This window comes from Natator depressus, chromosome 1 (genome assembly GCF_965152275.1).
Source record: "Natator depressus isolate rNatDep1 chromosome 1, rNatDep2.hap1, whole genome shotgun sequence".
Classification (NCBI taxonomy): domain Eukaryota; kingdom Metazoa; phylum Chordata; order Testudines; family Cheloniidae; genus Natator; species Natator depressus.
The window spans coordinates 209,912,672-209,939,486 of record NC_134234.1 but is presented as its reverse complement, the minus strand read 5'-3'; the positions used below and the strand labels follow the sequence as shown (position 1 = coordinate 209,939,486).

At 46.0% G+C, this 26,815-nt stretch overlaps 1 protein-coding gene across 1 annotated transcript in view; it reads right to left on the bottom strand.

The window, feature by feature from the left end:
* The window catches only part of LOC141984741 (transient receptor potential cation channel subfamily V member 6-like), an 82,556-nt gene extending 58,544 nt beyond the window's left edge, over positions 1-24,012 (bottom strand). Inside the window, exon 1 of the mRNA XM_074948089.1 lies at positions 23,885-24,012. Coding sequence (XP_074804190.1) covers positions 23,885-24,012 — 128 coding nt within the window. The remainder of the gene's footprint in view (positions 1-23,884) is intronic.
* Positions 24,013-26,815: the final 2,803 nt, after the last annotated feature.

The following is a 26,815-nucleotide window of genomic DNA, read 5'->3' as shown; positions in this document are numbered from 1 at the left end:
GCCTAAGAAAAGATCTTCATGCTGAGTTGGCCTCATGCACTCAATGTTCCTCTAATGCAGTGGTTCTCAACCCACGGCCTGCGGGTCTGCTTGTGGCCCAATCAACACACAGCTGTGGCCTATGTGACATACTCAGGGCCATACAGGTAGTATATATATAGTTGGATGCAGTCCACATAACACATAGAGAGCTGCATATGCAGTTCACAATAGTAAATAGGTTGAGAACCACTGCTCTAATGTCTTTCCCAGCCACTATCTAAACGTCAGCAGGTACCCCTCAAAGCATGTTCTCCCCACACATAATAAAAACAACAATAAAAGTATGGATTTTTCTAACTGGTTACCACTTTACACTGACTGGCAGTTTCTTGAACAGGTAGCACCCACTACAATGAATCCACGCTGCTCTGCAGGCAACAAAGATATCACACCCTCTCACATACCGCTGAACTAACACTCCAGGTCTTTAGTTCCAAAGACACAGGCCTTTACCTAAAAGAGAGCTTCATTAGCTCAGACTAATTAGGAGGTTACTTATCTTCTCTGAGAGCCTGTCACTAGAAGGCAGTATCACACTCTGATACCTACACATACAAAGCCAGTACAAAGGGAAGAGGTTTCAAATGGCTAATGCGCAGGACACTCCGAGGGCATTGGTCAAGCAGCTTGGAGGAACCATTTACTTAATCTAACATCTATTTGATTTATTTACAGTATTAATGAAATTTTTAAGGCTAAGATTTTGTCATGGATATTTTTAGTAAAAGTCAGGGACGGGTCACGGGCAATAAAAAATTCATGGAAGCTGTGACCTGTCTGTGACTTTTGTTAAACATATCGGCGACAAAATGGGGATCTGCAGGTCCCCACATTGCCTGTGGCGGGGCAGCTGCTTGGCAGCTAGGCGCTCTGGGGGCCCCCACCATGGGTTGGGTGTCGGAGCTCCAGGGTCCCCTGTCCCCCATAGCGGTTGGGAGCTGTGAGATTCCCCACCACCTGCAGCTCCAGGGGCCCCCACCACCTGCTGTGGTTGGGAGCTTGGAGGTACCCCGACACCCGCAGCAGTCGGGAGCAGCTGCAGGGTTTCCCTGCCTCCCACAGCTCTGGGGGGCCCCACCATCCATCGCCGCCAGGAGCTTGGGGATTCCTCACCACCTGCGGCAGCTGGAAGCTGTGAGATACCACCACCACCTGTGGCAGCTTGGAGCTCTGGGGGCCACCAGAGGTGGTGGGGGTGCCTAGAAGATCCCTGCCCCCATGGTTAGTGGGGGACCCTGAAGCTCACGACTGCTGTACGCTGAAATCCCAGAGGTCACTGGAAGTCACAGATTCTGTGACTTCTGCGACCTCCATGACTAAATTGTAGCCTTAGCCATTGTACGAGCCAGTGATAAGACCTCATCTGGACTACTGTGTGCAGTTCTGGTCCCCCATGTTCAGGAAAGATTAATTCAAACCGGAAGAGGTGCAGAGAAGAGCGATCAGGATAATCAAGGGAATGGAGGTTGTATCTCACAAGAGGAGGGGTGGCAGGTTTATAGAAATTTTGGTGGTGCCCAGATCCCGCCCCCACCTGCCTAGGCTCTGGGAGGGAGTTTGGGGGCAGGAGAGGGTGTGTGGGAAGGGGGTGGGGGTGCAGGCTCTGGGACGGAGTTTGGGTGCAGGCTGGTGCAGGGGTGTGTGTGCAGGAGGGGGTGGGGGGGTGCACTGGGAGGGAGTTTGGGGTGGGAGGGGGTGCGGAGGGAGGGGCTGCAGGGGTGAGGGTTGTGGGGTGGGGCTGGGGATGAGGGGTTTGGGGTGTGGCTGGGGATGAGGGGTTTTGGGGTGAGGGCTGTGGGGTGGAGCTGGCGACAAGGGGTTCATAATGCAGGAGGGGGCTCAGGGCTGGGGCATAGGGTTAGGGTGTGGGGGATGAGGGCTCTGGCTGGGGATGAGGGGTTTGGGAGGGGCTCAGGGCTGGAGAAGAGGATTGGGGTGCGGGGGTGAGGGCTCTGGCTGGGGGTGTGGGCTCTGGGGTGGGGCAGGGCTGGGGATGAGTTCGGGGTGCAGGCAGGCTGCCCTGGAGCTGGGGCCAGAGAGGACTCCCCTCAGCTCTCTCCCTGCCGGCAGCAGCAAGCTCCGGGGGAGGGGCCCCCTCTCCCACCCCCAGCAGCACACTCACCCCGCACCATTGTCACTGCACATGCTCCTAGGGCCCCTCTCAGGCCCAGGAAGCTCCCTTGCCGCCCCTGTGGTGGGTGCCGGGGGGATGGGGGGCTGCCATCACATGTGCGCCTCCTCTCCTCCTGCTGCCCCTCACTGTAGCCTCACTGGGGGGTGAGGGATGGGGCTGCCCCTTGTCTAGTGTGGGGCAGGAGCGGTGACTGCGGGTGGGAGGGAGGCCTCTATGCTGGTGGAGGGTCCCGGTGGAAAATGAAAGGGTCTGAGGGGGAAGGGCAGGCTCAGGGTCAGTCTGCCCTGCCACCAGTGGATGTGGGATGCTAGGACCCTGCGGTGGCAGCTGATGCTGGGAGCCAACAGAGCACAGGCAGCGTGGAGCTGCAGGGGAGAGGCATGGATGATCTGGGGCCTCAGGGAGGTGCGCGGGGGCAGCAAGTGGGGGCCAGGGGGCACTCAGGGGAGGTACAGGGGTGCGCCAGGCAGGGCAGAGGAGAGACCTGGTCCCAAATATTGGTGGAGCTGGGCCCCCGGGCCCTGAATATTGCTGGAGCCCGGGCACCACAGACCCATACAACTCGCTGCCCCTGCATGAGAGGAGACAGCACGAGCTTCGCCAGTTTAGCCGAGGAAAACAAAGGCTGGGAGGGGATCTAATTGTTCTCTATAAATTCATCGGGGTAAACCTCAGGGAGGGTAAAGAGTCATTTAAGGGCAATGTTGGCACAAGAACAAATGGGTATAAACTGACCAGGAGTAAATTTGTGCTGGAAATTAGAAGGTTTCTAACTGTCACAGGAGTGACATTCTGGAACAGCTGCCTAAAAGGTGTAGTGGAGTCAAACAACCCAGGTAGTTTTAAGATAGAGCTTGATACATTTATGAATGGGATAACATGACTGGGTTACCAGCAATAGAAGGAGGCTGGAATCGATGATCCAGGAGGTCCATTCCAGTCCTATGTCCCTAATGTGTAGATACCCACTACGTGGAGGCCTCTGGGTGCCACCTTATTGGGAAGTGGTTGAACGTATGACCTTCAGTCCAGTGAGAGCCATATCAATAATTACAGGAGCAGGAGTATAAGCAAAACAACCTACAACATATAATTAATAAACATCATCACGCCCCAAAGCAGCCAGCCAAACAGGAAACCATCTGGCATTACAGCCTGAGGAATGTTACTAGCACATACCCAGTGAGAAAGGGGAGAGCGTGCCAGAGTGCCAGTGTAGGGAAGGGACAGTATTCCACTGTAATGCTCATAAAGGCGATTCTCTACTGAGTCTGCTGGACCCAGACAGAACCTGTTATTCTTTCTGGCTCTATACCTCCCAGGTTGATTAATGCAGCCTGTATTGCCTAGCATCACCACAGAAGGTCTCCCTATGTCCTGGCCTGGACTAAGGAGTTATGGAAAGGAATATGTGGAACCTCATCATAGTAAACACAACAGTGCCTCTGGGTCCACTTCTGTTGGATGCTGGATCCTGTGGGTGGATTTGAAACAGAACCCTAGAGGAGAAAGAGTCTGTATCCCATTCCCTAATCTTCTGAGAAACCTAATCCCCCAAACTGGTGGCCATAATGGAACCAGTCCCTTAGAGCTGAAAGGCTCTATATAGCATTCCCCTAAAGCATCCACTCCCTCTTTAGCCATCCTCCAGCAACAGTGGATATATTGTCCTAGAATTTCATTTTTTACTGAGTTATCCAGTCCTGCCCTACCCCCAATCTGGATCCAGGCTGGAAATGGGGCCTAATGTTGAAAGGATGGGTATCCTATTCCCTGTCCCTCTCGAGAGCTCAGTCATCTCTCGTGAACCACTGTCAGTCCCTACTGTAATCCATGAGCATTGTAGTACGTCGGTGCCAGGGAGACACAACACATGTCATGCAACCTTATCTTCCTAAGAAAAGCTGTAGCCAACACTGTCACTGTGCCGATGATATAGCATCTATGGTAACAATCAGGTTACAAGCCTTTGTCTTCTCTTTCTCAGAAATTTTGCTACATGTGCTTACATTCATAGAATCATAGAATATCAGGGTTGGAAGGGACCTCAGGAGGATATCTAGTCCAACCCCCTGCTCAAAGCAGGACCAATCCCCAACTAAATCATCCCAGCCAGGGCTTTGTCAAGCCTGACCTTAAAAATATCTAAGGAAGGAGATTCCACCACCTCCCTAGGTAACGCATTCCAGTGTTTCACCACCCTCCTAGTGAAAAAGATTTTCCTAATATCCAACCTAAACCTCCCCCACTGCAACTTGAGACCACTACTCCTTGTTCTGTCATCAGCTACCACTGAGAACAGTCTAGATCCATCCTCTTTGGAACCCCCTTTCAGGTAGTTGAAAGCAGCTATCAAATCCCCCCTCATTCTTCTCTTCTGCAGACTAAACAATCCCAGTTCCCTCAGTCTCTCCTCATAAGTCATGTGTTCCAGTCCCCTAATCATTTTTGTTGCCCTCCGCTGGACTCTTCCCAATTTTTCCACATCCTTCTTGTAGTGTGGGGCCCAAAAGTGGACACAGTACTCCAGATGAGGCCTCACCAATGTCGAATAGAGGGGAACGATCACGTCCCTCGATCTGCTGGCAATGTCCCTACATATACATCCCAAAATGCCATTGGCCTTCTTGGCAACAAGGGCACACTGTTGACTCATATCCAGCTTCTCGTCCACTGTCACCCCTAGGTCCTTTTCTGCAGAACTGCTGCCGAGCCATTCAGTCCCTAGTCTGTAGCGGTGCATAGGATTCTTCCATCCTAAGTGCAGGACTTGTCCTTGTTGAGCCTCATCAGATTTCTTTTGGACCAATCCTCTAATTTGTATAGGGCCCTCTGTATCCTATCCCTACCCTCCAGTGTATCTACCTCTCCTCCCAGTTTAGTGTCATCTGCAAACTTGCTGAGGGTGCAATCCACACCATCCTCCATATCATTTATGAAGATATTGAAAAAAACTGGCCCCAGGACCGACCTTTGGGGCACTCCACTTGATACCGGCTGCCATCTAGACATGGAGCCATTGATCACTACCCGTTGAGCCCGACAATCTAGCCAGCTTTCTATCCACCTTATAGTCCATTCATCCAGCCCATACTTCTTTAACTTGCTGGCAAGAATACTGTGGGAGACCGTGTCAAAAGGTTTGCTAAAGTCAAGGAACAACACGTCCACCGCTTTCCCCTCATCCACAGAGCCAGTTATCTCATCATAGAAGGCAATTAGATTAGTCAGGCATGATTTGCCCTTGGTGAATCCATGCTGACTATCCCTGATCACTTTCCTCTCCTCTAAGTGCTTCAGAATTGATTCCTTGAGGACCTGCTCCATGATTTTTCCAAGGACTGAGGTGAGGCTGACTGGCCTGTCGTTCCCAGGATCCTCCTTCTTCCCTTTTTTACAGATGGGCACTACATTAGCCTTTTTCCAGTCGTCCGGGACTTCCCCCAATCACCATGAGTTTTCAAAGATAATGGACAATGGCTCTGCAATCACATCCGCCAACTCCTTTTGCACTCTCGGCAGCACATCCAGCCCCATGGACTTGTGCTCATGCAGCTTTTCTAAATAGTCCCGAATCACTTCTTTCTCCACAGAGGGCTGGTCACCTCCTCCCCATGCTGTGCTGCTCAGTGCAGTAGTCTGGGAGCTGACCTTGTTCGTGAAGACAGAGGCAAAAAAGCATTGAGTTCATTAGCTTTTTCCACATCCTCTGTCACTAGGTTGCCTCCCTCATTCAGTAAGGGGCCCACACTTTCCTTGACTTTCTTCTTGTTGCTAACATACCTGAAGAAACCCTTCTTGTTACTCTTAACATCTCTTGCTAGTTGCAATTCCAGGTGTGATTTGGCCTTCCTGATTTCACTCCTGCATGCCCAAGCAATATTTTTATACTCTTCCTTGGTCATTTGTCCAATCTTCCACTTCTTTTAAGCTTCTTTTTTGTGTTTAAGATCAGCAAGGATTTCACTGTTAAGCCAAGCTGGTCGCCTGCCATATTTACTATTCTTTCTACACATTGGGATGGTTTGTCCCTGTAACCTCAATAAGGATTCTTTAAAATACAGCCAGCTCTCCTGGACTCCTTTCCCCCTCATGTTATTCTCCCAGGGGATCCTGCCCATCAGTTCCCTGAGGGAGTCAAAGTCTGCTTTTCTGAAGTCCAGGGTTCTCTGGCAGGATAACTGTGGCACCAAGCTCCAGTACTCATAACAAATCTGTTCCACCTGCTTCTCTGTTTATCTTAGGTGTAAACCTAGTTCACAGGCAGCATTCTGTCATGCCTCATATGACTCATGTTCAGTGAGAGCTGTTCATACTAGGGTTGTGTGAATTCTTCCAGGTTCTGCTTCGACTGGGTTTAAAGTGTTTTCAGCAGAACTGACGCACAGCTTCCAATATTCAAGGATCTTCAGGTTGGAGTGAACTTGTTTTTCCTACATTCAGATTTCATTGCAAGCCCAGACAAGACTCAGATTCACATGGATTCAGGCATGTTCATTTGGGTTTGCCAGAACCATAATACCACCATAGATGGTGCTTAACAGGTTCAAAGTGCTCAACAAACTTTAGTTGCTTAGTCCTCACGAAGTAAATATCATACCCCTTTTACAGATGGGGAAACTGATGCATTTGGGTTTGCCAGAACCACAATTCCACCACCATAGATGGTGCTATGACACACCCAAGGCCACACAGTGAGTGAGTCAGTGGAAGAGCTGGGATTCGAATTTAGGAATTCTTGAATCCCCACTCTGTGCTTGTTGCACTAAACTGCACTGCTAGGAAACCACCCTAATTGCTCTTTCCTTCAGACCATGTGCCGAATTCCCAGAATCGGGATTAGCAATTGTACTGGAAAATGCATGTAAGCCCTTCTTAGATTACTTTGAAACAGGTCCATGGATTTTCATCAGAACTGGTTCTTCTTATGAGCTCTCTGGTTGGTTCAGCTGTTTGAAAAGCCCTGGGTGAAACAGCTCAGTTTAACATTTTCCCTGGAGCAGTTCCCTCCTTTCATTTTTATATCTGTGAGTGACTCAGAGTCACAACAATGTGATCCCAGCATGATAGCAGCAGATGGATGGGTGTTTGCTGCTTTGTTCCTCACCATTGGCACCACCCCCACAATACAGCACCTTGTGCCGGGCCCTAGGTTCATTTGTGTCAAGTTTCATACTTGTGCTACCCTGTCACTAAGGTGCTGCTCAGCAAACGCACCAGGGACACATGGGTTGTGAACACAAGCATTCAGTGGTTCTATTTGGGGCCTGCATAAAGGTGTAGAACTGGCTCAGACCAGCTGCACAGAAAAAACAAGAGGCATTCACAACTCACATTCTCTCCATGGTGCCCGCACAGAGCAGGTCACACTCTTCACTATGCTCAGTCACTGCACTATGTTACCTCCCCCGTTGATCATACCACCCAAACAGGGGGTCCCTGATGTAGGTCAAAGAGGTTTGCAGATTACCAAATACTCTGGAATGGGCCAGCATGGGTCACATCAGACACCTACCAGGGCAACTGAAGAGTCTCACATCACCCTCAGGCCCACACCCTCTGCACCAGAGCTTTGACACTTACCACAATGCAGGGGACAAGGAACTGGACTAGAAGTCAGGAGACCTGGGTTTCTATGGCCAGCTCTAATGCCATAAAGCTTTGGGCAGGCTTTGCGTCTCATTTTACCCAAGTGGGAATATTGACATGTATCCTCCTTTGTAAAGCATTTTGTGATCCCCAAATGAAAAACAACATATAAATACTACTATTGTGTTGTTTGCAATTAGCTCCTCTTTCCCAGGGATACTCCTGCTGTTTTTATGGGGGGAAGGGGGGGGATGATGGGCTGCTCCTACCCCCACAGTCCTGGTCTAGCCATAGCAGCTAAAAAGATCCCAGGCACTGTGCTCCATGTTTCTTTGCTATTATTACCTCTTCAACACTCCCCAGGATATTCAGACTAGCCTTAGGGAGCAAGTAAAAGCAAAAACGGTTGCCACCTTTCTGCTTCTGCTCTTCAGATATTTTCTTGGGGAAAGTATCTCACAAGCTGACACAGTAACATGCCTAGACTGACCTTTGCAGCCTGAAACTGGAAACCAACAGGCCTCTGTTCACTCCTGTATTAGAGCATTCCATAGCTGGGCCACTGAATCCTAAAACCTAATCAACAAACTAACCCGGGACTTACTGTGCTACCAGCTTAGCTTTCCCTGGACCAGGAAGTTCCTGGCCAGGCCACATTGACCAGGTCAGCTATGTACCTGTGTGTTGCTGTTACACCACACTTGAAAGTAGCACAGTGAGCACATACTAGGATCCCACTTCCTCCATCCCGTCTAGCTGGGAACCAACTGGGATCCCCTTCTATTTAGCAATATGGGCAAGATAGGTTCACAACCCCCTGATGCCTATTCATGACCCTCCTGGGGGTCACAACCCCACGCAGAAAGACCATATGATTAAAAAAAAAGGAAGGCTGAAATCTGTGTTGCAGGGGGTATTGTTGAGCTTCCTTTGCAGAAAGCAATAGGTTAAAAATGACTCAAGTTTTGGCATAACCCACAATGAGGTGCAGAACAGATATGTTGCATCCAAGGTAATTTAGAGAATTTTTTCAAATTTCTGCTACAGGAAGAGCAGATCACTATCTGTACCTGTTCTGGTAGTGCCAAATGAGGAAAGAGTTCCCTTAAGGCTTGTATGGATGCAACAGCACTAGCTGATTTCATAATCTGAAGGACTGCATGAGGCAGCATAGCATGGGCATCATTTACATCAAGGAACAGTTCTTTGTGAAATGGCGCTGTAAAGGCCATATGGATTCTCTGCCACGATCTATGATGCAAGCATACAGTTGCTGGCATATCCTGCACAAGCTAAGAACTCCCTACATTCATTTCAGCATGGCTGTGTCCGGCCAGCACACATCACTTCTTGCGATGCTAACCCTTCTCAACTGACTTTCAGGAGTTCGCTCTGAATGAGCTGTTGTAATTCAGTTGGCACAACAGCAAGGATACCAGAGTACAATACCCCCACACAACGTAAGTCTTGTCTAATGGGCAATGGACCAGATTAGCTCTTGTGAAATTCAAATAGCTTATTCTGCAGTAGCTATTCTGGTCAATTTCCCACGTAGACAAGCTCTTACTTCACCTTACTGGCTCCTGAATAACAAAGTAGCATGCACTTTGTAGTGTCTTAATGCTGCTTTCTCAAACCCCTCACCTGAGGAACGGAGCCGCAGTTGCAAGCCTCAACCATTCAGAAATCAATAGTATGCCTCTGAAAAATCAGGAGATTGGCTTTAAAACAATACATGTGGGGTTATTTTTATTTACTTTCTGGTTTTTAAACCATTAGGGTGCACTCAGTTCATATTTTCAAGCTTTTCTTTTGTTTCTAAATGAAAGCTGAGATTCTCAATGCATTGATATGACCTCAGCAGCTGGAACTTCAAGAAAAACGCCAAGTATTGCAAGATGCACAATAAAGTCACAAAAGCTGGCAACACAGCATAAGCAAAGAGATTACTGTGCCGAATTCCATCCCACTAGCCTCTTCATGGAAAAGGACCTAGGGGTGACAGTGGACGAGAAGCTGGATATGAGTCAACAGTGTGGCCTTGTTGCCAAGAAGGCCAATGGCATTTTGGGATGTATAAGTAGGGGCATAGCCAGCAGATCGAGAGACGTGATCGTTCCCCTCTATTCGACATTGGTGAGGCCTCATCTGGAGTACTGTGTCCAGTTTTGGGCCCCACACTACAAGAAGGATGTGGAAAAATTGGAGAGAGTCCAGCTAAGGGCAACAAAAATGATTAGGGGTCTGGAACACATGACTTATGAGGAGAAGCTGAGGGAACTGGGATTGTTTAGTCTGCAGAAGAGAAGAATGAGGGGGGATTTGATAACTGCTTTCAACTACCTGAGAGGTGGTTCCAAAGAGGATGGTTCTAGACTATTCTCAGTGGTAGAAGAGGACAGGACAAGAGGTAATGGTCTCAAGTTGCAGTGGCGGAGGTTTAGGTTGGATATTAGGAAAAACTTTTTCACTAGGAGGGTGGTGAAACACTGGAATGTGTTACCTAGGGAAGCGGTAGAATCTCCTTCCTTAGAAGTTTTTAAGGTCAGGCTTGACAAAGCCCTGGCTGGGATGATTTAATTGGGGATTGGTCCTGCTTTGAGCAGGGGGTTGGACTAGATGACCTCCTGAGGTCCCTTCCAACCCTGATATTCTATGATTCTATGATTCACACATTTGCTAATATGACAACCACATGTTTTAAATGTCCTTTATCATTTTTACCTACAATCTAAAAAGTCATCATACCCCAACCAACCCTTGTAGGATTTGCAGTCACTGGAAAACTTCTAGAAGAGATCAGAAAAAAGTATGTAAGACTAGGGCTATTTAAGTGTACACTAGTGCACCCAGGGAAATGGTGGATGTCCCATCACTTGAGACAACTTACAGTCATTTATGTGACACTGTTTCAGAGTAGCAGCCATGTTAGTCTGTATCTGGATGCGCTGGAAAGGTTTTATTTGGGGGCTGAAGGTGATGGGGGGATGGAAATCCATCAATCTCAGCCTAGACAAATTCACACAAGCGGTCCATTTCCTGGACACTACTGTGCTAATAAGCGATGGTCACATAAACACCACCCTATACCGGAAACCCACTGACCGCTATACTTACCTACATGCCTCCAGCTTCCATCCAGGACACACCACACGATCCATTGTCTACAGCCAAGCTCTAAGATAGAACCACATTTGCTCCAATCCCTCAGACAGAGACAAACACCTACAAGATCTCTATGAAGCATTCTTAAAACTACAATACCCACCTGCTGAAGTGAAGAAACAGATTGACAAAGCCAGAAGAGTACCCAGAAGTCACCTGCTAAAGGACAGGCCCAACAAAGAAAATAACAGAACGCCACTAGCTGTCACCTTCAGCCCCCAACTAAAACCTCTCCAGCGCATCATCAAAGATTTACAACCTATCCTGAAAAATGATCCCTCACTCTCACAGATCTTGGGAGACAGATCAGTCCTCGCTTACAGACAGCTGCCCCATGTGAAGCAAATACTCACCAGTAACCACACACCACACAACAAAAACACTAACCCAAGAACCTATCCTTGCAACAAACCCAATGCCAACTCTGTCCACATATTCATTCAAGTGACACCATCATAAGTCCTAATCATAGAATCATAGAATATCAGGGTTGGAAGGAACCTCAGGAGGTCATCTAGTCTAACCCCCTGCTCAAAGCAGGACCAATCCCCAATTAAATCATCCCAGCCAAGGCTTTGTCAAGCCTGACCTTAAAAACTTCTAAGGAAGGAGATTCTACCTCCCTAGATAACGCATTCCAGTGTTTCACCACCCTCCTAGTGAAAAAGTTTTTCCTAATATCCAACCTAAACCTCCGCCACTGCAACTTGAGACCATTACTCCTTGTCCTGTCCTCTTCTACCACTGAGAATAGTCTAGAACCATCCTCTTTGGAACCACCTCTCAGGTAGTTGAAAGCAGCTATCAAATCCCCCCTCATTCTTCTCTTCTGCAGACTAAACAATCCCAGTTCCCTCAGCTTCTCCTCATAAGTCATGTGTTCCAGACCCCTAATAATTTTTGTTGCCCTTCGCTGGACTCTCTCCAATTTTTCCACATCCTTCTTGTAGTGTGGGGCCCAAAACTGGACACAGTACTCCAGATGAGGCCTCACCAATGTCGAATAGAGGGGAATGATCACGTCCCTCGATTTGCTGGCTATGCCCCTACTTATACATCCCAAAATGCCATTGGCCTTCTTGGCAACAAGGGCACACTGTTGACTCATATCCAGCTTCTCGTCCACTGTCACCCCTAGGTCCTTTTCTGCAGAACTGCTGCCTAGCCATTCGGTCCCTAGTCTGTAGCGGTGCATGGGATTCTTCTGTCCTAAGTGCAGGACCCTGCACTTATCCTTGTTGATCCTCATCAGATTTCTTTTGGCCCAATCCTCCAATTTGTCTAGGTCCCTTTGTATCCTATCCCTACCTGCCACCGTATCTACCACTAGTTTAGTATCATCCGCAAATTTGCTGAGAGTGCAATCCACACCATCCTCCAGATCATTTATGAAGATATTGAACAAAACCAGCCCCAGGACCGACCCTTTGGGCACTCCACTTGATACCGGCTGCCATCTAGACATGGAGCCATTGATCACTACCCATTGAGCCCGACAATCTAGCCAACTTTCTACCCACCTTATAGTCCATTCATCCAGCCCATACTTCTTTAACTTGCTGACAAGAATACTGTGGGAGACCGTGTCAAAAGCTTTGCTAAAGTCAAGAAAGAATACATCCACTGCTTTCCCTTCATCCACAGAACCAGTAATCTCATCATAGAAGGCGATTAGATTAGTCAGGCATGACCTTCCCTTGGTGAATCCATGCTGACTGTTCCTGATCACTTTCCTCTCGTGTAAGTGCTTCAGGATTGATTCCTTGAGGACCCGCTCCATGATTTTTCCGGGGACTGAGGTGAGGCTGACTGGCCTGTAGTTCCCAGGATCCTCCCTCTTCCCTTTTTTAAAGATGGGCACTACATTAGCCTTTTTCCAGTCGTCCGGGACTTCCCCGATCGCCATGAGTTTTCAAAGATAATGGACAATGGCTCTGCAATCACAGCCGCCAACTCCTTTAGCACTCTTGGATGCAACGCATCCAGCCCCATGGACTTGTGCACGTCCAGCTTTTCTAAATAGTCCCTAACCACTTCTTTCTCCACAGAGGGCTGGCCACCTACTCCCCATGCTGTGTTGCCCAGCGCAGCAGTCTGGGAGCTGACCTTGTTCGTGAAGACAGAGGCAAAAAAAGCATTGAGTACATAGCTTTTTCCACATTCTCTGTCACTAGGTTGCCTCCCTCATTCAGTAAGGGGCCCACACTTTCCTTGACTTTCTTCTTGTTGCTAACATACCTGAAGAAACCCTTCTTGTTACTCTTAACATCTCTTGCTAGCTGCAGCTCCAGGTGAGATTTGGCCCTTCTGATTTCGTTCCTACATGTCCGAGCAACATTTTTATACTCTTCCCTGGTCATTTGTCCAATCTTCCACTTCTTGTAAGCTTCTTTTTTATGTTTAAGATCCGCAAGGATGTCACTGTTAAGCCAAGCTGGTCGCCTGCCATATTTACTATTCTTTCGACACATCGGGATGGTTTGTCCCTGTACCTCAATAGGGATTCTTTGAAATACAGCCAGCTCTCCTGGACTCCTTTCCCCCTCATGTTATTCCCCCAGGGGATTCTACCCATCAGTTCCCTGAGGGAGTCGAAGTCTGCTTTCCTGAAGTCCAGGGTCCGTATTCTGCTGCTTACCTTTCTTCCCTGTGTCAGGATCCTGAACTCGACCATCTCATGGGTCGCTGCCTCCCAGATTCCCATCCACTTTTGCTTCCCCTACTAATTCTTCCCAGTTTGTGAGCAGCAGGTCAAGAAAAGCTCTCCCCCTAGTTGGCTCCTCCAGCACTTGCATCAGGAAATTGTCTCCTACATTTTCCAAAAACTTCCTGGATTGTCTGGCCACATTAACCACGCCATCAGGGGCTCGTTCACCTGCACATCAACCAATGTGATATATGCCATCATGTGCCAGCAATGCCCCTCTGCCATGTACATTGGCCAAACTGGACAGTCTCTAAGCAAAAGAATAAATGGACACAAATCTGACATCAGGAATCATAACATTCAATAACCGGTAGGAGAACACTTCAACTTCTCTGGCCACTCAGTAAAAGATTTAAGGGTGTCAATTTTGCAACAGAAAAGCTTCAAAAACAGACTCCAACAAGAAACTGCTGAGCTTGAATTAATATGCAAACTAGATACCATTAACCTGGGTTTGAATGGAGACTGGGAGTGTCTGGGTCATTACACATATTGAATCTATTTCCTTAAGTTAAGTATCCTCACACCTTCTTGTCAACTGTCTAAATGGGCCATCTTGATTATCACTACAAAAGTTTTTTTCTCCGCTGATAATAGCTCATCTTAACTAATTAGCCTCTTTCAGTTTGTATGGCAACTTCCAACTTCTCTGTATGTATATATATCTATCTTCTTACTATATGTTCCAGTCTATGCATCCGATGAAGTGAGCTGTAGCCCACAAAAGCTTATGCTCTAATAAATTTGTTAGTCTCTAAGGTGCCACAAGTACTCCTGTTCATTTATATGAGGTGCTTAAATGGCCCCCATTACCACAGTCTCCTCACAACACTTGCTGTGAGGAGGAAAGGACCGTCATTCCCATTGTGCTGATGAGGAACTGAGGCACAGAGAAACTATGAGACTTTCCGAGGGTCCTATAGGAGACCTGATACAACAAGGGAACTGAACCTAAGACTTGCAATGGCCAAACTAGCACCATAATCACTAACCCATCCTTCCTTTCAAGTCAAGGCAAAGCTTTGGAAAATGTTCAGTAGGGCACTACTTTGCATTAGCTATTAGGAAGGAGAATGGACCAAATAGCCTAAAAGGTTTTTGCACCTTTGATTTCTACCATTATAAATAGAAGTGGGTTGAATCTGAGCAGTCCATATGCAAATTCTCCCCCAAGCCTCAAATGCTTAGACTCAGATTTGAATGTCAACTTGGTGGCTTGGGTCAGTCTCTCACTGTATGATGTAGTAAAACAATCTAGTATAGTGTGAGGGACCATGAACAAGGAGCTATAAAAGTAAATATTTTGTCTTTATATAGCACCCTTCATCCGAGGATCTCATAGCAATTTCTAAAGCAAAACTAAGCCTCACATCACCCTGAGAAGCATTATCTCCATTTTACCAATGGGAAAACTGAATCAGCAAGATTAAGTGGCCTGACCAAGGTCATGAAGTAATTCAGTAGCAAGGCTGGGAGATTCACCACTCCCAGGTTATCCCCTTGCTCTGAACTCCTATATCCCCTTGCAGGAAATTTTGTTACCATCTAAGGTGTTTATACATTTGTAATGTGCAAGCAGAATAAAGTCCAGACCAATAATATATATACTTGATAAATTAATAGGGCCAGTTCCACAAAGCTGAAAATAATTATGAGCTAAATCAGTTGTGAGGAAGAATTTAATCAGAAAAATGTAATAATGGGGAATCATTTAAGAACACCTTACTAGATGCCCAAAAGCCACAATCCCACAACTGAGGAAGAAGGCCATGCTGATTTAAGGCAGCTATATAAGCGCATAGTAATGAATATAAATCAGAAGTTAGGAATTGTAGAAAATTGATGAGGGAAACAAAGTGGCTCAAGGAGAAAGCTATGGCCAAGAGTTAAGGATATCAAGAAGGAGTTTTTTAAAATATATTAGGAACAAAAACAATCCTGACAATGCTATTGGTCCATTGCTAGATAGAAATGGTAGAATTATCAATAATAATACAGAAGAGAGAGAAATGTTCAATAAATATTTCTATTCTGTACTTGGGGAAAAACAGATGATATAATTTCATTTTATGGTGATAACACTCTTTCCATTCCACTTGTATCTCTGGAGGATGTTACACAGAAGCTACTAATGTTCACAGATTCATAGATAGTAAGGTCAGAAGGGACCATTATGGTCATCTAGTCCGACCTCCTGCACAACGCAGGCCACAGAATCTCACCCACCCACTCCTGTGAAAAACCTCACCTATGTCTGAGCTACTGAAGTCCTCAAATCGTGGTTTAAAGTCTTCAAGGAGTAGAGAATCCTCCAGCAAGTGACCCGTGCCCCATGCTACAGAGGAAGGCAAAAAACCTCCAGGGCCTCTTCCAATCTGCCCTGGAGGAAAATTCCTTCCCAACCCCAAATATGGTGATCAGCTGAACCCTGAGCATATGGACAAGATTCACCAGCCAGGCACCCAGGAAAGAATTCTCTGTAGTAACTCACCCCATCCCACATCCCACCCCATCTAACATCCCATCACAGGCCATTGGGCCTATTTACCATGAATATTTAAAGATCAATCAATTGCCAAAATCATATTATCCCATCATACCATCTCCTCCTAAAATGTTAGACATTTTAAAATCCGCAGGTCCAGATAACTGGCATACAAGAGTTTTAAAAAATCTGGCTGAGGAACTCACTGGCTGTTAACATTCATTTTCAATAAGTCTTGGAGCACTGGGTAAGTTCCAGCAGACTGAAAGAAAGCTAATGTTGTGCCAATTTTTAAAAAGGGTAATAGGGATGACCTAGTTAATTATAGGCCTGTCAGCCTGACATTAATCCTGGGCAAGGTAATGCAGCTGCTGACATGGGACTCAATAAGAAAGAGTTAAAGGAGGGCAATGTAATTACAGTTGAACTTCAGAGTTACAAACACCTCGGGAACGGAGGTTGTTCATAACTCTGAATAAAATTTTATGGTTATTCTTTCAAAAGTTTACAAGTGAACATTGATTTAATACAGCTTTGAAACTTTACTATGCAAAAGAAAAATGCTGATTTTAACCATTTTAATTTAAATGGAACAGAAACAGTTTCCTTACCTTGTCAAATCTTTTTTTAAACTTTCCCTATATTTTAGTAGTTTACATTTAACACAGTATTTGCTTTTCTTTTCTTTTTTTTCTTTTTTTTTTGTCACTGCTGTCTGATTGCATACTTCTGGTTCCAAATGTGGTGCGTGGTTGACCAGTCAGTTCATAATTCTGATGTTCATAACGCTGAGGTTCTACTGTAATGCCAGTCAACAAGGGTTTATGGAAAATAGTTCCTGTCAAACTAACTTGATTTTTTAAATAAGATTACAGGTTTGGTTGATAAAGGTAATAGTGTTGATGTAATATACTTAGACTTCTGTAAGGCATTTGACTTGGTACTTCATGACCTTCTGATTAAAAAACTAGAATGATATCAAACTAACATGGCACACATTAAACACACTAAAAGCTAGCTAACTTATAGGTCTCAAAATGTAACTGTAAACTGGGAATCATCATTAAGCGGGTGTGTTTCCAATGGAGTCCCACACGGATCTGTTCTTGGCCCAACGTTATTTAACATTTTTATCAATGATCTGGAAGAAAACATAAGATCATCCCCAATAAAGGTTGCAGATGACACAAAAATTGGGGGAGTGGTAAATAATGAAGAGGATAGGCCAGTGATTCAGAGCAATCTGGACCACTTGGTAAACTAAATGCAATAAATACATAAATAGTCTCTAAGGTGCCACAAGTCCTCCTTTTCTTTTTGCAGATACAGACTAACACGGCTGCTACTCTGAAACAAACAATACGTGTTTTAATACAAATAAATGTAAATGTATACATCTAGGAACAAAGAATGTAGGCCATAATTACGGAATGGGGGACTCTATCCTGGAAAGCAGCGACTCTGGAAAACATTTGGGGGCGGGGTGGATAATCAGCTGAACATGAGCTCACAGTGTGTCGCTGTGGTCAAAAGAGCTAATACGATCTTGGGTTGCATAAATGGGAATCTTGAGTAGGAGTAGAAAGGTTATTTTACCTCTGTATTTGGCACTGGTACATCGGCTACTGGAATAATGTGTGCAGTTCTGGTGCCCATAGTTCAAGAAGGATGTTGATAAATTGGAGAGGGTTCAGAGATGAGCCACAAGAATGATTAAGGGATTAGAAAACTTGCCTTATAAAACTCAAAGAGCTCAATCTATTTAGCTTAACAAACAGAAGTTTAAGGGGTGACTTGATTGCAGTCTGTAAGTATCTATATGGGGCATAAATATTTATAATGGGCTTTTCAATCAAGCAGAGACAGGTATAACGTGATCCAATGCCTGGAAGTTGAAACTAGACAAATTCAGACTGGAAGTAAAGTGCAATTTACTAAAAGCAAGAGTAATTAACCATTAGAACAACTTACCATGGGTCGTGGTGGATTCTCCATCACTGACAACTTTTAAATCAACATTGGATGTTTTCTTCTAAAAACTAAGCTCTAGGAATTATTTGGGAGAAGTTCTATAGCCTGTGTTATACAATCTAGATTCCCTTCTGGCCTTGTAATCTATGAATCATCTACTATGCCCCTCCTTGCGTGTCCAATATTGTCCCCATTTCACACGCCCTTTCCACTTCCCCCAATCTGTATTTTGAAGGTTGGATCATTGTTGTTGTCAAAAGGGAACACATATTAAAAGAGAATCCCAGGCCCTAGGATTCCTACTCAGACTGCCAAAGTTAGTCCTGCTGTGGCTCAGTTTTTTCATCTGTAAAATGGAAATAATGATATGCTGCTCATAGAGGTGTTGTGAAGTTTAATTTGTTAGTGTTTATAAAGTGCTCTGAGATCCTTGGATGACAGGTGCTATGCACATACAAAGATTCAGGAAACTTGACAGTAACCACTACCCAAGTACTTTCCATAACTACTTTTCCTGTCCTATTCAAATGTCCTTGGAGAAGACATTATGTGCTACTTAATTTTCAAGTGCACTGTAAAGGCTGATACATTCCCCCATACTAGTTCTGTATTTTCACTGTGGCTGCTTCCATGCTTCTGGATCCTAGCTGATACTGTAAGAGCTTCTCTCCACACAGAAATTGCACCCTTTTTTCATGCTTTGTGTGTATAAAAAGATCTTCTATACTTTCCACAATATGCATCCGATGAAGTGAGCTGTAGCTCACGAAAGCTTATGCTCAAATAAATTGGTTAGTCTCTAAGGTGCCACAAGTACTCCTTTTCAAATTGCACCAATTTAGCTAAATCAATTTAGAAAACAGCAAAGTTAAATTGGCGCAATTTCTGTGTGTAGACCAGGCCTAAATGTTAAAGCCAACCTAAAACAAACTGTTATCAAGGTGTTTTTAGTTTGACATGAAGTGGGAAGTGACAAATTACATATTCCTATAGCTCCTTTCAGCTGAGGATCTCAAAGCACTTTACAAAAAGGGGCTACTATTATTGCTATTATACAGATTGGGAAACTGAGGCACGGAGAAGTGAAAGGATGAGCTGAAGGTCTCACAAACAGTCAGTGACAGAGTGAAAAAAGAACCCCGGTTTCCTGACTTTCAGTGTCCTACACTAAGTACTAGACAGCACTGCCTCTCTTGAATTCTTGAGGGCAAGGATATTCTCTCCTGAAATTTCTCAATCTGGTTTGCAGCCCCAAGAAGGTTAAGCCAAACATTCAAACTTTGCGGTTGTTCTCCTAAACAAGCAGAACTTTTTAGGTATTTACTCATCATTAGCAGAGATCCTTCAACATGGGATCTGGTAGAAATCAGTACATTCCTCAGAGTAGTTGCATACCTAGCTTAAAACCAGTATGACCTTTGTTTATTACTTCAGATCCATCCTATTTGAAAATAATTTCAAGGGGAGGAAAGTATAAAAAGGAACATTACAAAAATAGCACTAACAACCCATTATCTTCATCATAAAAATTACGCAGAGATGGAAAGTTCCCACTAAGGTACATCTTGTTCTTTCCTCACCAGACCAGTTCAGGGTTATTCCTTATAATACAGTATAGCTGGATGGCAGTATACAGGGGCAGCTCTACAAATTTTGCCGCCCCAAGCAGTCGCCGCCGAATTGCCACCGCCGCAAGAGAGGCGGAGCTGCCGCTGAATTGCCGCCGCCCCTGGAACAGCGGTGGAGCTGCCGCCGAATTGCCACCACGGGACACAGACTGCCCCCCATTCTGAATGCTGCCTCAAGCACCTGCTTGGAAAGCTGGTGCCTGGAGCCAGCCCTGGCAGTATATTATACAGTCCAATTTAAAAGGACTTAAGAGAAAGGCCTTCCACAACTCCACTTGGAAGACCATTCCACAGCCTAATAGATCTCAGTATTAACCATCCCATATGCTGAATGCTTTGAGATGTGTACCGCTAAGAACACTTCCGTATTGGCAGGTTGATGGTCTATATGTAAGGCTACAATTTAGTCACGGAGATCGCGGAAGTCACAGAATTGGTGACTTCCAGTAACCGCCATGACTTCAGCCTGCGGTGGTCAGGAGCTGCAGGGTCCCCTGCCATCCACAGGGGCAGGGAGCTCCTGGGCACCCCCACCACCTCTGGCGGCCCCCAGAGCTCCAAGCAGCCTCAGGTGGTGGTGGCACCCTGCAGCTCCCAAATGCCCTGGGCGGCAGGGGAACCCCTGAGCTCCCAACTGCAGTGGGTGGTGGGGGCCCCTGGAGCTGCGGGTGATGGGGAACCCTGGAGCTCCCAACTGCCGCAGGTGGCAGGGGAACCCCTGAGCTCCTGGCTGCCACAGGCCCCCAGAGCCATGGCGGCAGGGGTACCTTGCAGCTCCCTGCTGCCACAGGGGGCAGAAGTACCCCACAGCTCCCGGCCATCATGGGAGGTGGGGGGACCCCTTGAGCTGTAAGCTGCTGCAGGTGGCGTGGGCCTGCAGCTTCCAGCTGTGGGTGGCAGGGAACCCTGGAGCTCCGATACCCAACCTGCAGTGGGGGCCCCTGCAGCTCCTAGCTGACGTGCAGCTGCCCCACAGCAGCCAGTGTGGGGACCTGCAGACACCCATTTTGTCACAGATATTTTTTGTAAAAGTCACAGACAGGTCACGGCTTCTGTGAATTTTTCTTCATTGCCTGTGACCTGTCCCTGACTTTTACTAAAAATATCTGTGACAAAATCTTAGCTTTAACTATATGAGATAAAAGATATTTTCATATCTAGTGTCTATGATTTCTTTAAAACATAGAATTTTGCCCCAACAGACAGGGTCTTTTATAAGCACCTGTATAGTGATGTCCTAATAGAGTGTAGTAAATACGTTTGAGATCCAGCTTGACATATCTAATCAGATTATTCTTACTAACAAAAAGAACAGCTGAAGGTACAAAATGTCTTTATGGTAACTGCTGACTTAAAAAAACAACAACCCAAAACAGTATTGCAGTTGGCTTAAGGCCATTGAAGAGTTTGTTCTTGTTTAAGGGCCCCAGCCTAACATCAGCATGAGGCACAGGCCTCTTCCAGAACAATACTGGTGAGATGTTACTGCAAAGTTTTACCAGAAATATTTCAGCAAGTGAAAAGATTTCTCCTGCATGACCCATCAGATTGCTGTTCTGGTAAGAGATAAACCCATAGGGCCTGATGATTTGCCAAATTACTGACCTTTGTCAACACCACTTAAAGTCAATGGGAGCCAGGAGCGGTCAATACCTCTGAAGAGCAGCTCCACAGCACCTAATTCATCCCTGTTCTTATTCAACTGAAGTGACTTTACACCAGGGGTGACTTTGGGCCACAAGGCCAAGTTTTAGCCTCATTTACACCCATACAATCTCACTGAGGTTGGATAGGTTTCAGAGTAGCAGCCGTGTTAGTCTGTATTCGCAAAAAGAAAAGGAGTACTTGTGGCACGTTAGAGACTAACAAATTTATTTGAGCATAAGCTTTCGTGAGCTACAGCTCACTTCATCAAAGCTTAGTCTCTAAGGTGCCACAAGTACTCCTTTTCTTTTTGAGGTTGGATAGTGTCACTGAGGTTAGAATTTAGCCCGTAAAAATAAAATGGCTCTAGGCTGGTTGAGTTGTATAATAAAACCTGAGATAAAGATAAAGATGTCTTAAAACACAACTCTTAAGCATCAATCACATCTGAGTGGTTCACAATCATCACTGCTATGTTAACAGGCCAGCAACATGGCTGAGTGCACCATACTGCATTCCGCAGCTACCAATCTATATGATCATTCAGAAGAATGCACCAGACAGTTCTACATGAAATTCCAATTCCCCTAGGCACTGAGTCACCTTTTTGATTTCCAGATCACCACTCAGGGCTGACACAATATGAGGTACATACATCCCACTGCAGGCATGTGGCTGTTCGTGTATCAAGAATGTGTGCATGATGTACAGATTGTAATGGAACGAAATAATACAATTGGAAAGGCAACCAACTCATATTTATAAATATTTCAGATGTACTGTATGATAATACCCAGCACCTTTTACTGCACTTTATTTATTCAAAGCTCTTTGCAAACATTAATTAATTAATTTCCCTTTCCTCCCAATACCTCTGGGAGGGAGGTGGATAAATATTATTATCCCCAGTGTACAGATGGGGAAACCAAGGTAGGTAAATCCAGGATAAGAAGTCAGGATTACCTGACTCTTAGGCCTGCACTCACTTCTCTAAGCCACACTGAATGGCACTATGGTTGTCTTACTGTATGAAACTACAGTAACCTAGCCATCGCCATACTGGATCACAACAGTGGTGCACCCAGTCCAGTATTCTGTCATTGGCTGTAGCCAATACCACATTCTTCAGAGGAAGGTGGAAGAGGCCCATTCAGTATGAACATGTCCTTAGGACAGGTATCTTTTGAATCTCAGGCAACTATGCCCAGATCTTCAAAGCTATTTCATGGAGTTAGGTGCCTAAACACATTGGAGGATCTGGGCTCAGTGATTGGCTTATTATGTAAAGCATGAGGGTTTATACCTCTTGCACATTATTTATACCTCTTGTTCTCATTATTCATGGACGTGTCTAATTCTTTTTTTGGATCATGCCACACTCTTTGTCTCAGTCACACCTAGTGGCAACAAGTTCCACTAGTTTATTATGTATTGCACAAAAAACTACTCCCGTTAATCAGTTTTAAATGTATTGCTTTTCAATGTTATTGGACATCTCTTTGTTCTTGTATTATGAGAAGGGATAAACAGGACTATCAAATTTACCTGCTCTATCCCATTCATTGTGTTGTAAACCGCTTTCACATCTCCTTTTACACCTCTCATCTCTACACTCAACAATTTTGATCTTTTCAGTCTTTACCAAGTCTCTTTATGCCTTTAAATAATTTTTGTCACCCATCTCAGAGCCCCCTCATTTTCTATCTCCTTTTTTATATAAGATAACCAAAACTGAGTGCATCATTACAGCAGATGGTGTCCCATTGATTTATTATAACAGCATTAGTGGATGGGGCAGGGGTACCAGGGGGGCTGTCAGGGAACAGGGGGGGTTGGATGGGAGAGGATTCCTGAGGGAGGGGGCCGTCAAGGGGTGGGAGGGGGGGGATGGGATGGGGGGAGGGGCCAGGCCATGCCTGGCTGTTCGGAGAGACATAGCCTCCCCAGCCGACCCTCCATACAATTTCCGAAACCCGATGTGGCCCTTAGGCCAAAAAGTTTGCCCACACCTGCCACAGAACATCACAGCTGGCACAGGATCCCCATCAAACTCTTCTTTTCCTCCCTGACTGGACCAGTCTCACTTCTAAGATTAGGGTGCACCTTGGTGGGGTAGATTTATTTAAAGTTTGTTGGCTGGTGTCTGTAGCAGCTCAAGAGGCATAGTTGTCCTAAAGCCAGAAACACAGGAAAAGGTGCCTCTTTCCTCCAGAAAAGACAGAAGTGCTTCTCTGCTGGCTGGAGACAGAGATTATGTTTTTCATCCCAGCCAGGTGCAGAAAGCAGGTGAAAACTACAAGTAGCTTTTCCCTTGGGGATCTAGTTACAGTGTTTTGCACAGTTGCCTTGGGAATGTAAAATGACAGGATCACCTGTCTGCAGGGGAGATAGACAGGACATAAGCAACTACTCAGAGCCCACTCTCCACTTACCTGTTGCAGGAAGAGCCTCAGGAGAAACGACATGAGAGAGAAGGGATTGAAGAAGAAGTAGGAGGGAGCTGCCAGGCTGGGACTTACCTTTTCTGCTGCAGCAAACTGATTTCATCCAGGCGTCTGGTCCAGGATTTTTCAGTCTGAAATCTGTGCAACAGAGAGTTCCAGAGCCCAAGGAGCAGCCCATGATCCCCAGGCAGGAACATCCCCATTGTCCTGTGTTCTCCTCGTCAGCTGAACTCAGACTTGCTGCTCTATCCCCTTCTTCCTGTGATGTTTCTTTGTGAATGACTCTCTACTCCTTCATTCCAGGAGGGCAGGATGATCTGAGTGGGAGATGGATGCTCCTTCAGAAAATGTCAGTTTGGGAGAAAGGTGGATGGTTACAACATTTAGTTGAGGCAGGCACCTGGCTGTGTCTCAGAAACAGATACTACCTGCTGGGGAGTTCCTGAGAGCGAGAACACACCCCTCTCTACTAAGTTACCTTCTGATTTAAAGAGACACAGCTTTGTTTGGAAGCCGCTCACACTCCCACATGTCTATTGAGCAATCTCACATCTAAGCTACACAGAACTTCCACTGGATATTTTAAAGCTGATAAGAATTTTTTTAAGAACAAGCAAAGGATGTAAGGGAATTCTGTAGAGAATTCCGCATTACAAAAGAGCACTCTGACCACTGGGCCATGGGCTACTCTGAGGTGTGTTTAGGGGTGGAGGGAGGCATCTTTCAATTTCTGCTATTGAAGCTGTTTCACTTTGTATAAATAATTAAATATTTATTGGCACAGGGAATTGAATGTGGGCCTCCTGTGTGTGTGTCCTAACATGGGCTATACAGTCATTCTCACACTCTCTTTTTGTCCCAATGACTAGTCATTATCATTATGAATGACTATGAATTGGCACTATGAAAGACAATGCATAGTTATTGGGCTAGGGAAAGTGTGTGAGAATGATTGCATAGCCCCGTGGTTAGAGCACTCACCTGCTGGAGGAAGTGGGGGGATAGAACCTGAATCACCCATGCCATGGATGCATGCCCTAACCTCTGGACTAAAAGTTATGGCAGGAGTGCCTCATCTGGCCATTTGCAAATCTAGTGCCTGGAAAAATGCCCCAAATAAAACCATTTCAATTTGCCAAAATTTTTCAAAATGTTAGGGTTTGGTTCTACCAGAACTGATTTTTTTTCAATTTTTTGGAACTGCCAGTAAACTGAAAAATTAGTTATTTGCCAAGCTTTGCAGAAAACAGCCTGGCTCAGTACATTACTCCTGGGGGAATTCTGCATCACTGCACAATGCAGAATTTGTGCAGAAGTCCATGTTTCCCCACAGAATTGAGGCTGCAGAGCTGCTGGGTGCCACTAGGGGCCACTGGACTCTGCAGAAGCCAGGTTTGCAGTGAGCAGAGTGCCTAGCCCGCTGGGGATGACGGCTCGTAAAGCTCTGGCTGCTTGGCTTAATCCTCATTCTCTTGGAGACAGGAGAGGTCCTGGGAGACCAAGCTCTGGCAAAGGGTGAAGAAGGGCAGGGCCACACTGCAACACATCCCCCAGCTGGACAGTAAAGAAGCTCAGGGGAGTAAAGGCTCTGGGGGTGCAGATGTCTGGGCTGGGGGGTGCCCCATGGCTGGGCTCTGAGGGGAGGAGAGTGTGGGTGTCTGGGCTTTGGGGGTCCCACGCAGCCCGCTCCAACACCTCCCAACTGGAAGTGGGTTGTCATAGGGGTTTCTTTAACTCTCTACTCTTGGGAGAATTTTGTTGTTGTTGTTGTTGTTGTCAGTATTGTTGACATACTTGTAGACAGGTATTTTGAAATAAATTACCAAAATAATTCAAACTGGAGTGATTATATTGTGCTATTTTGACAAGCAAAATATGCAGAATTTTGCAAAATTTTAAAATACTGTGTTCAGAATTTTTAATTTTTGGCACAGAATTCCCCCAGGAGTAGCACATGCACATCCCAAAGACCAGCTCCCTCCAGGGCTGCCAATGCTGCTATCCTCTCCTTTCCCACCAGGAGGCCTGCAAATGAACCCCCTTTCAATGAGTCCTGGAACCACTCCTCCCCCTGCATGTATAGTAAAATGTGTAGGGTACTGGGGATGGTGAGGAGTGGGGAAGGGAGGAGGGGCTTCAGTTTCACTTCCCATCAATTGCAAGACCCTTCCATGCTCACACCAACAAAACTGTCCCCACAGGTGGCACATTTTTATGACTTGGAAAACCTCACCCCAGATCAGGATCCCTGGCCTCAAAGCCCAAGGATCATTATATTGCTTCCTCCCTCTTGCCCACCTGTCCCAGACTGTTCTGCCTTGCCAACTGGGCCTGGATTTCAGCCCATGCAGGTGTGGGGAGAGAAAACGGCACATGTCCAGACCTGGTCTATGGTATGGGGATTAGGTCAGTGGATGATTCTATTAAACAGAGAGTGGGGAACGTGCAATGTGCCCTAGCCAGCACCATGACAAAGGGGAGACAGCCTGATTTTATAACTGTTATTAGGGAAGCACACGGCACTGAGGCATGAACAGTAATGATCATACGAGCACTGCTGCACCCTGCTACCTCTGCAGGTTTGGCACCCCTGCCTGAACCTGGCCCCAAGGTGCAGCCAGTTTGCTGAACTCTGTGAGCATAAACCCTGTGAACCCAGAATAAAATCTATCTCGCTGTAGCTGGCAATTAGGAGCCGACTCCTGTTTTCTTTTTACAGAAACAATCAGAGCATGGGTGGCTGGGGTCATAAACCACTTTCTCTCCCCGTGCCAGGGCCAATCAGGAAGTTAGAGTTGCACTTGTGCAAACATTTGAGTGGGATTATGATCGGAAAAGTACTTCAGTCCACAGCTGCCCCACCGACTCCTGCTGTGTGTGATGTGGGTTAGCGAGTTAAGGTTAAATAGAAATTAACCACCCATGAACCTTTTTGTGGGTTTAAAACAATATGCTCACAATTGTGATCCTCATTATTTTTCATTTAAAGACAGCTTCTATGCTTTC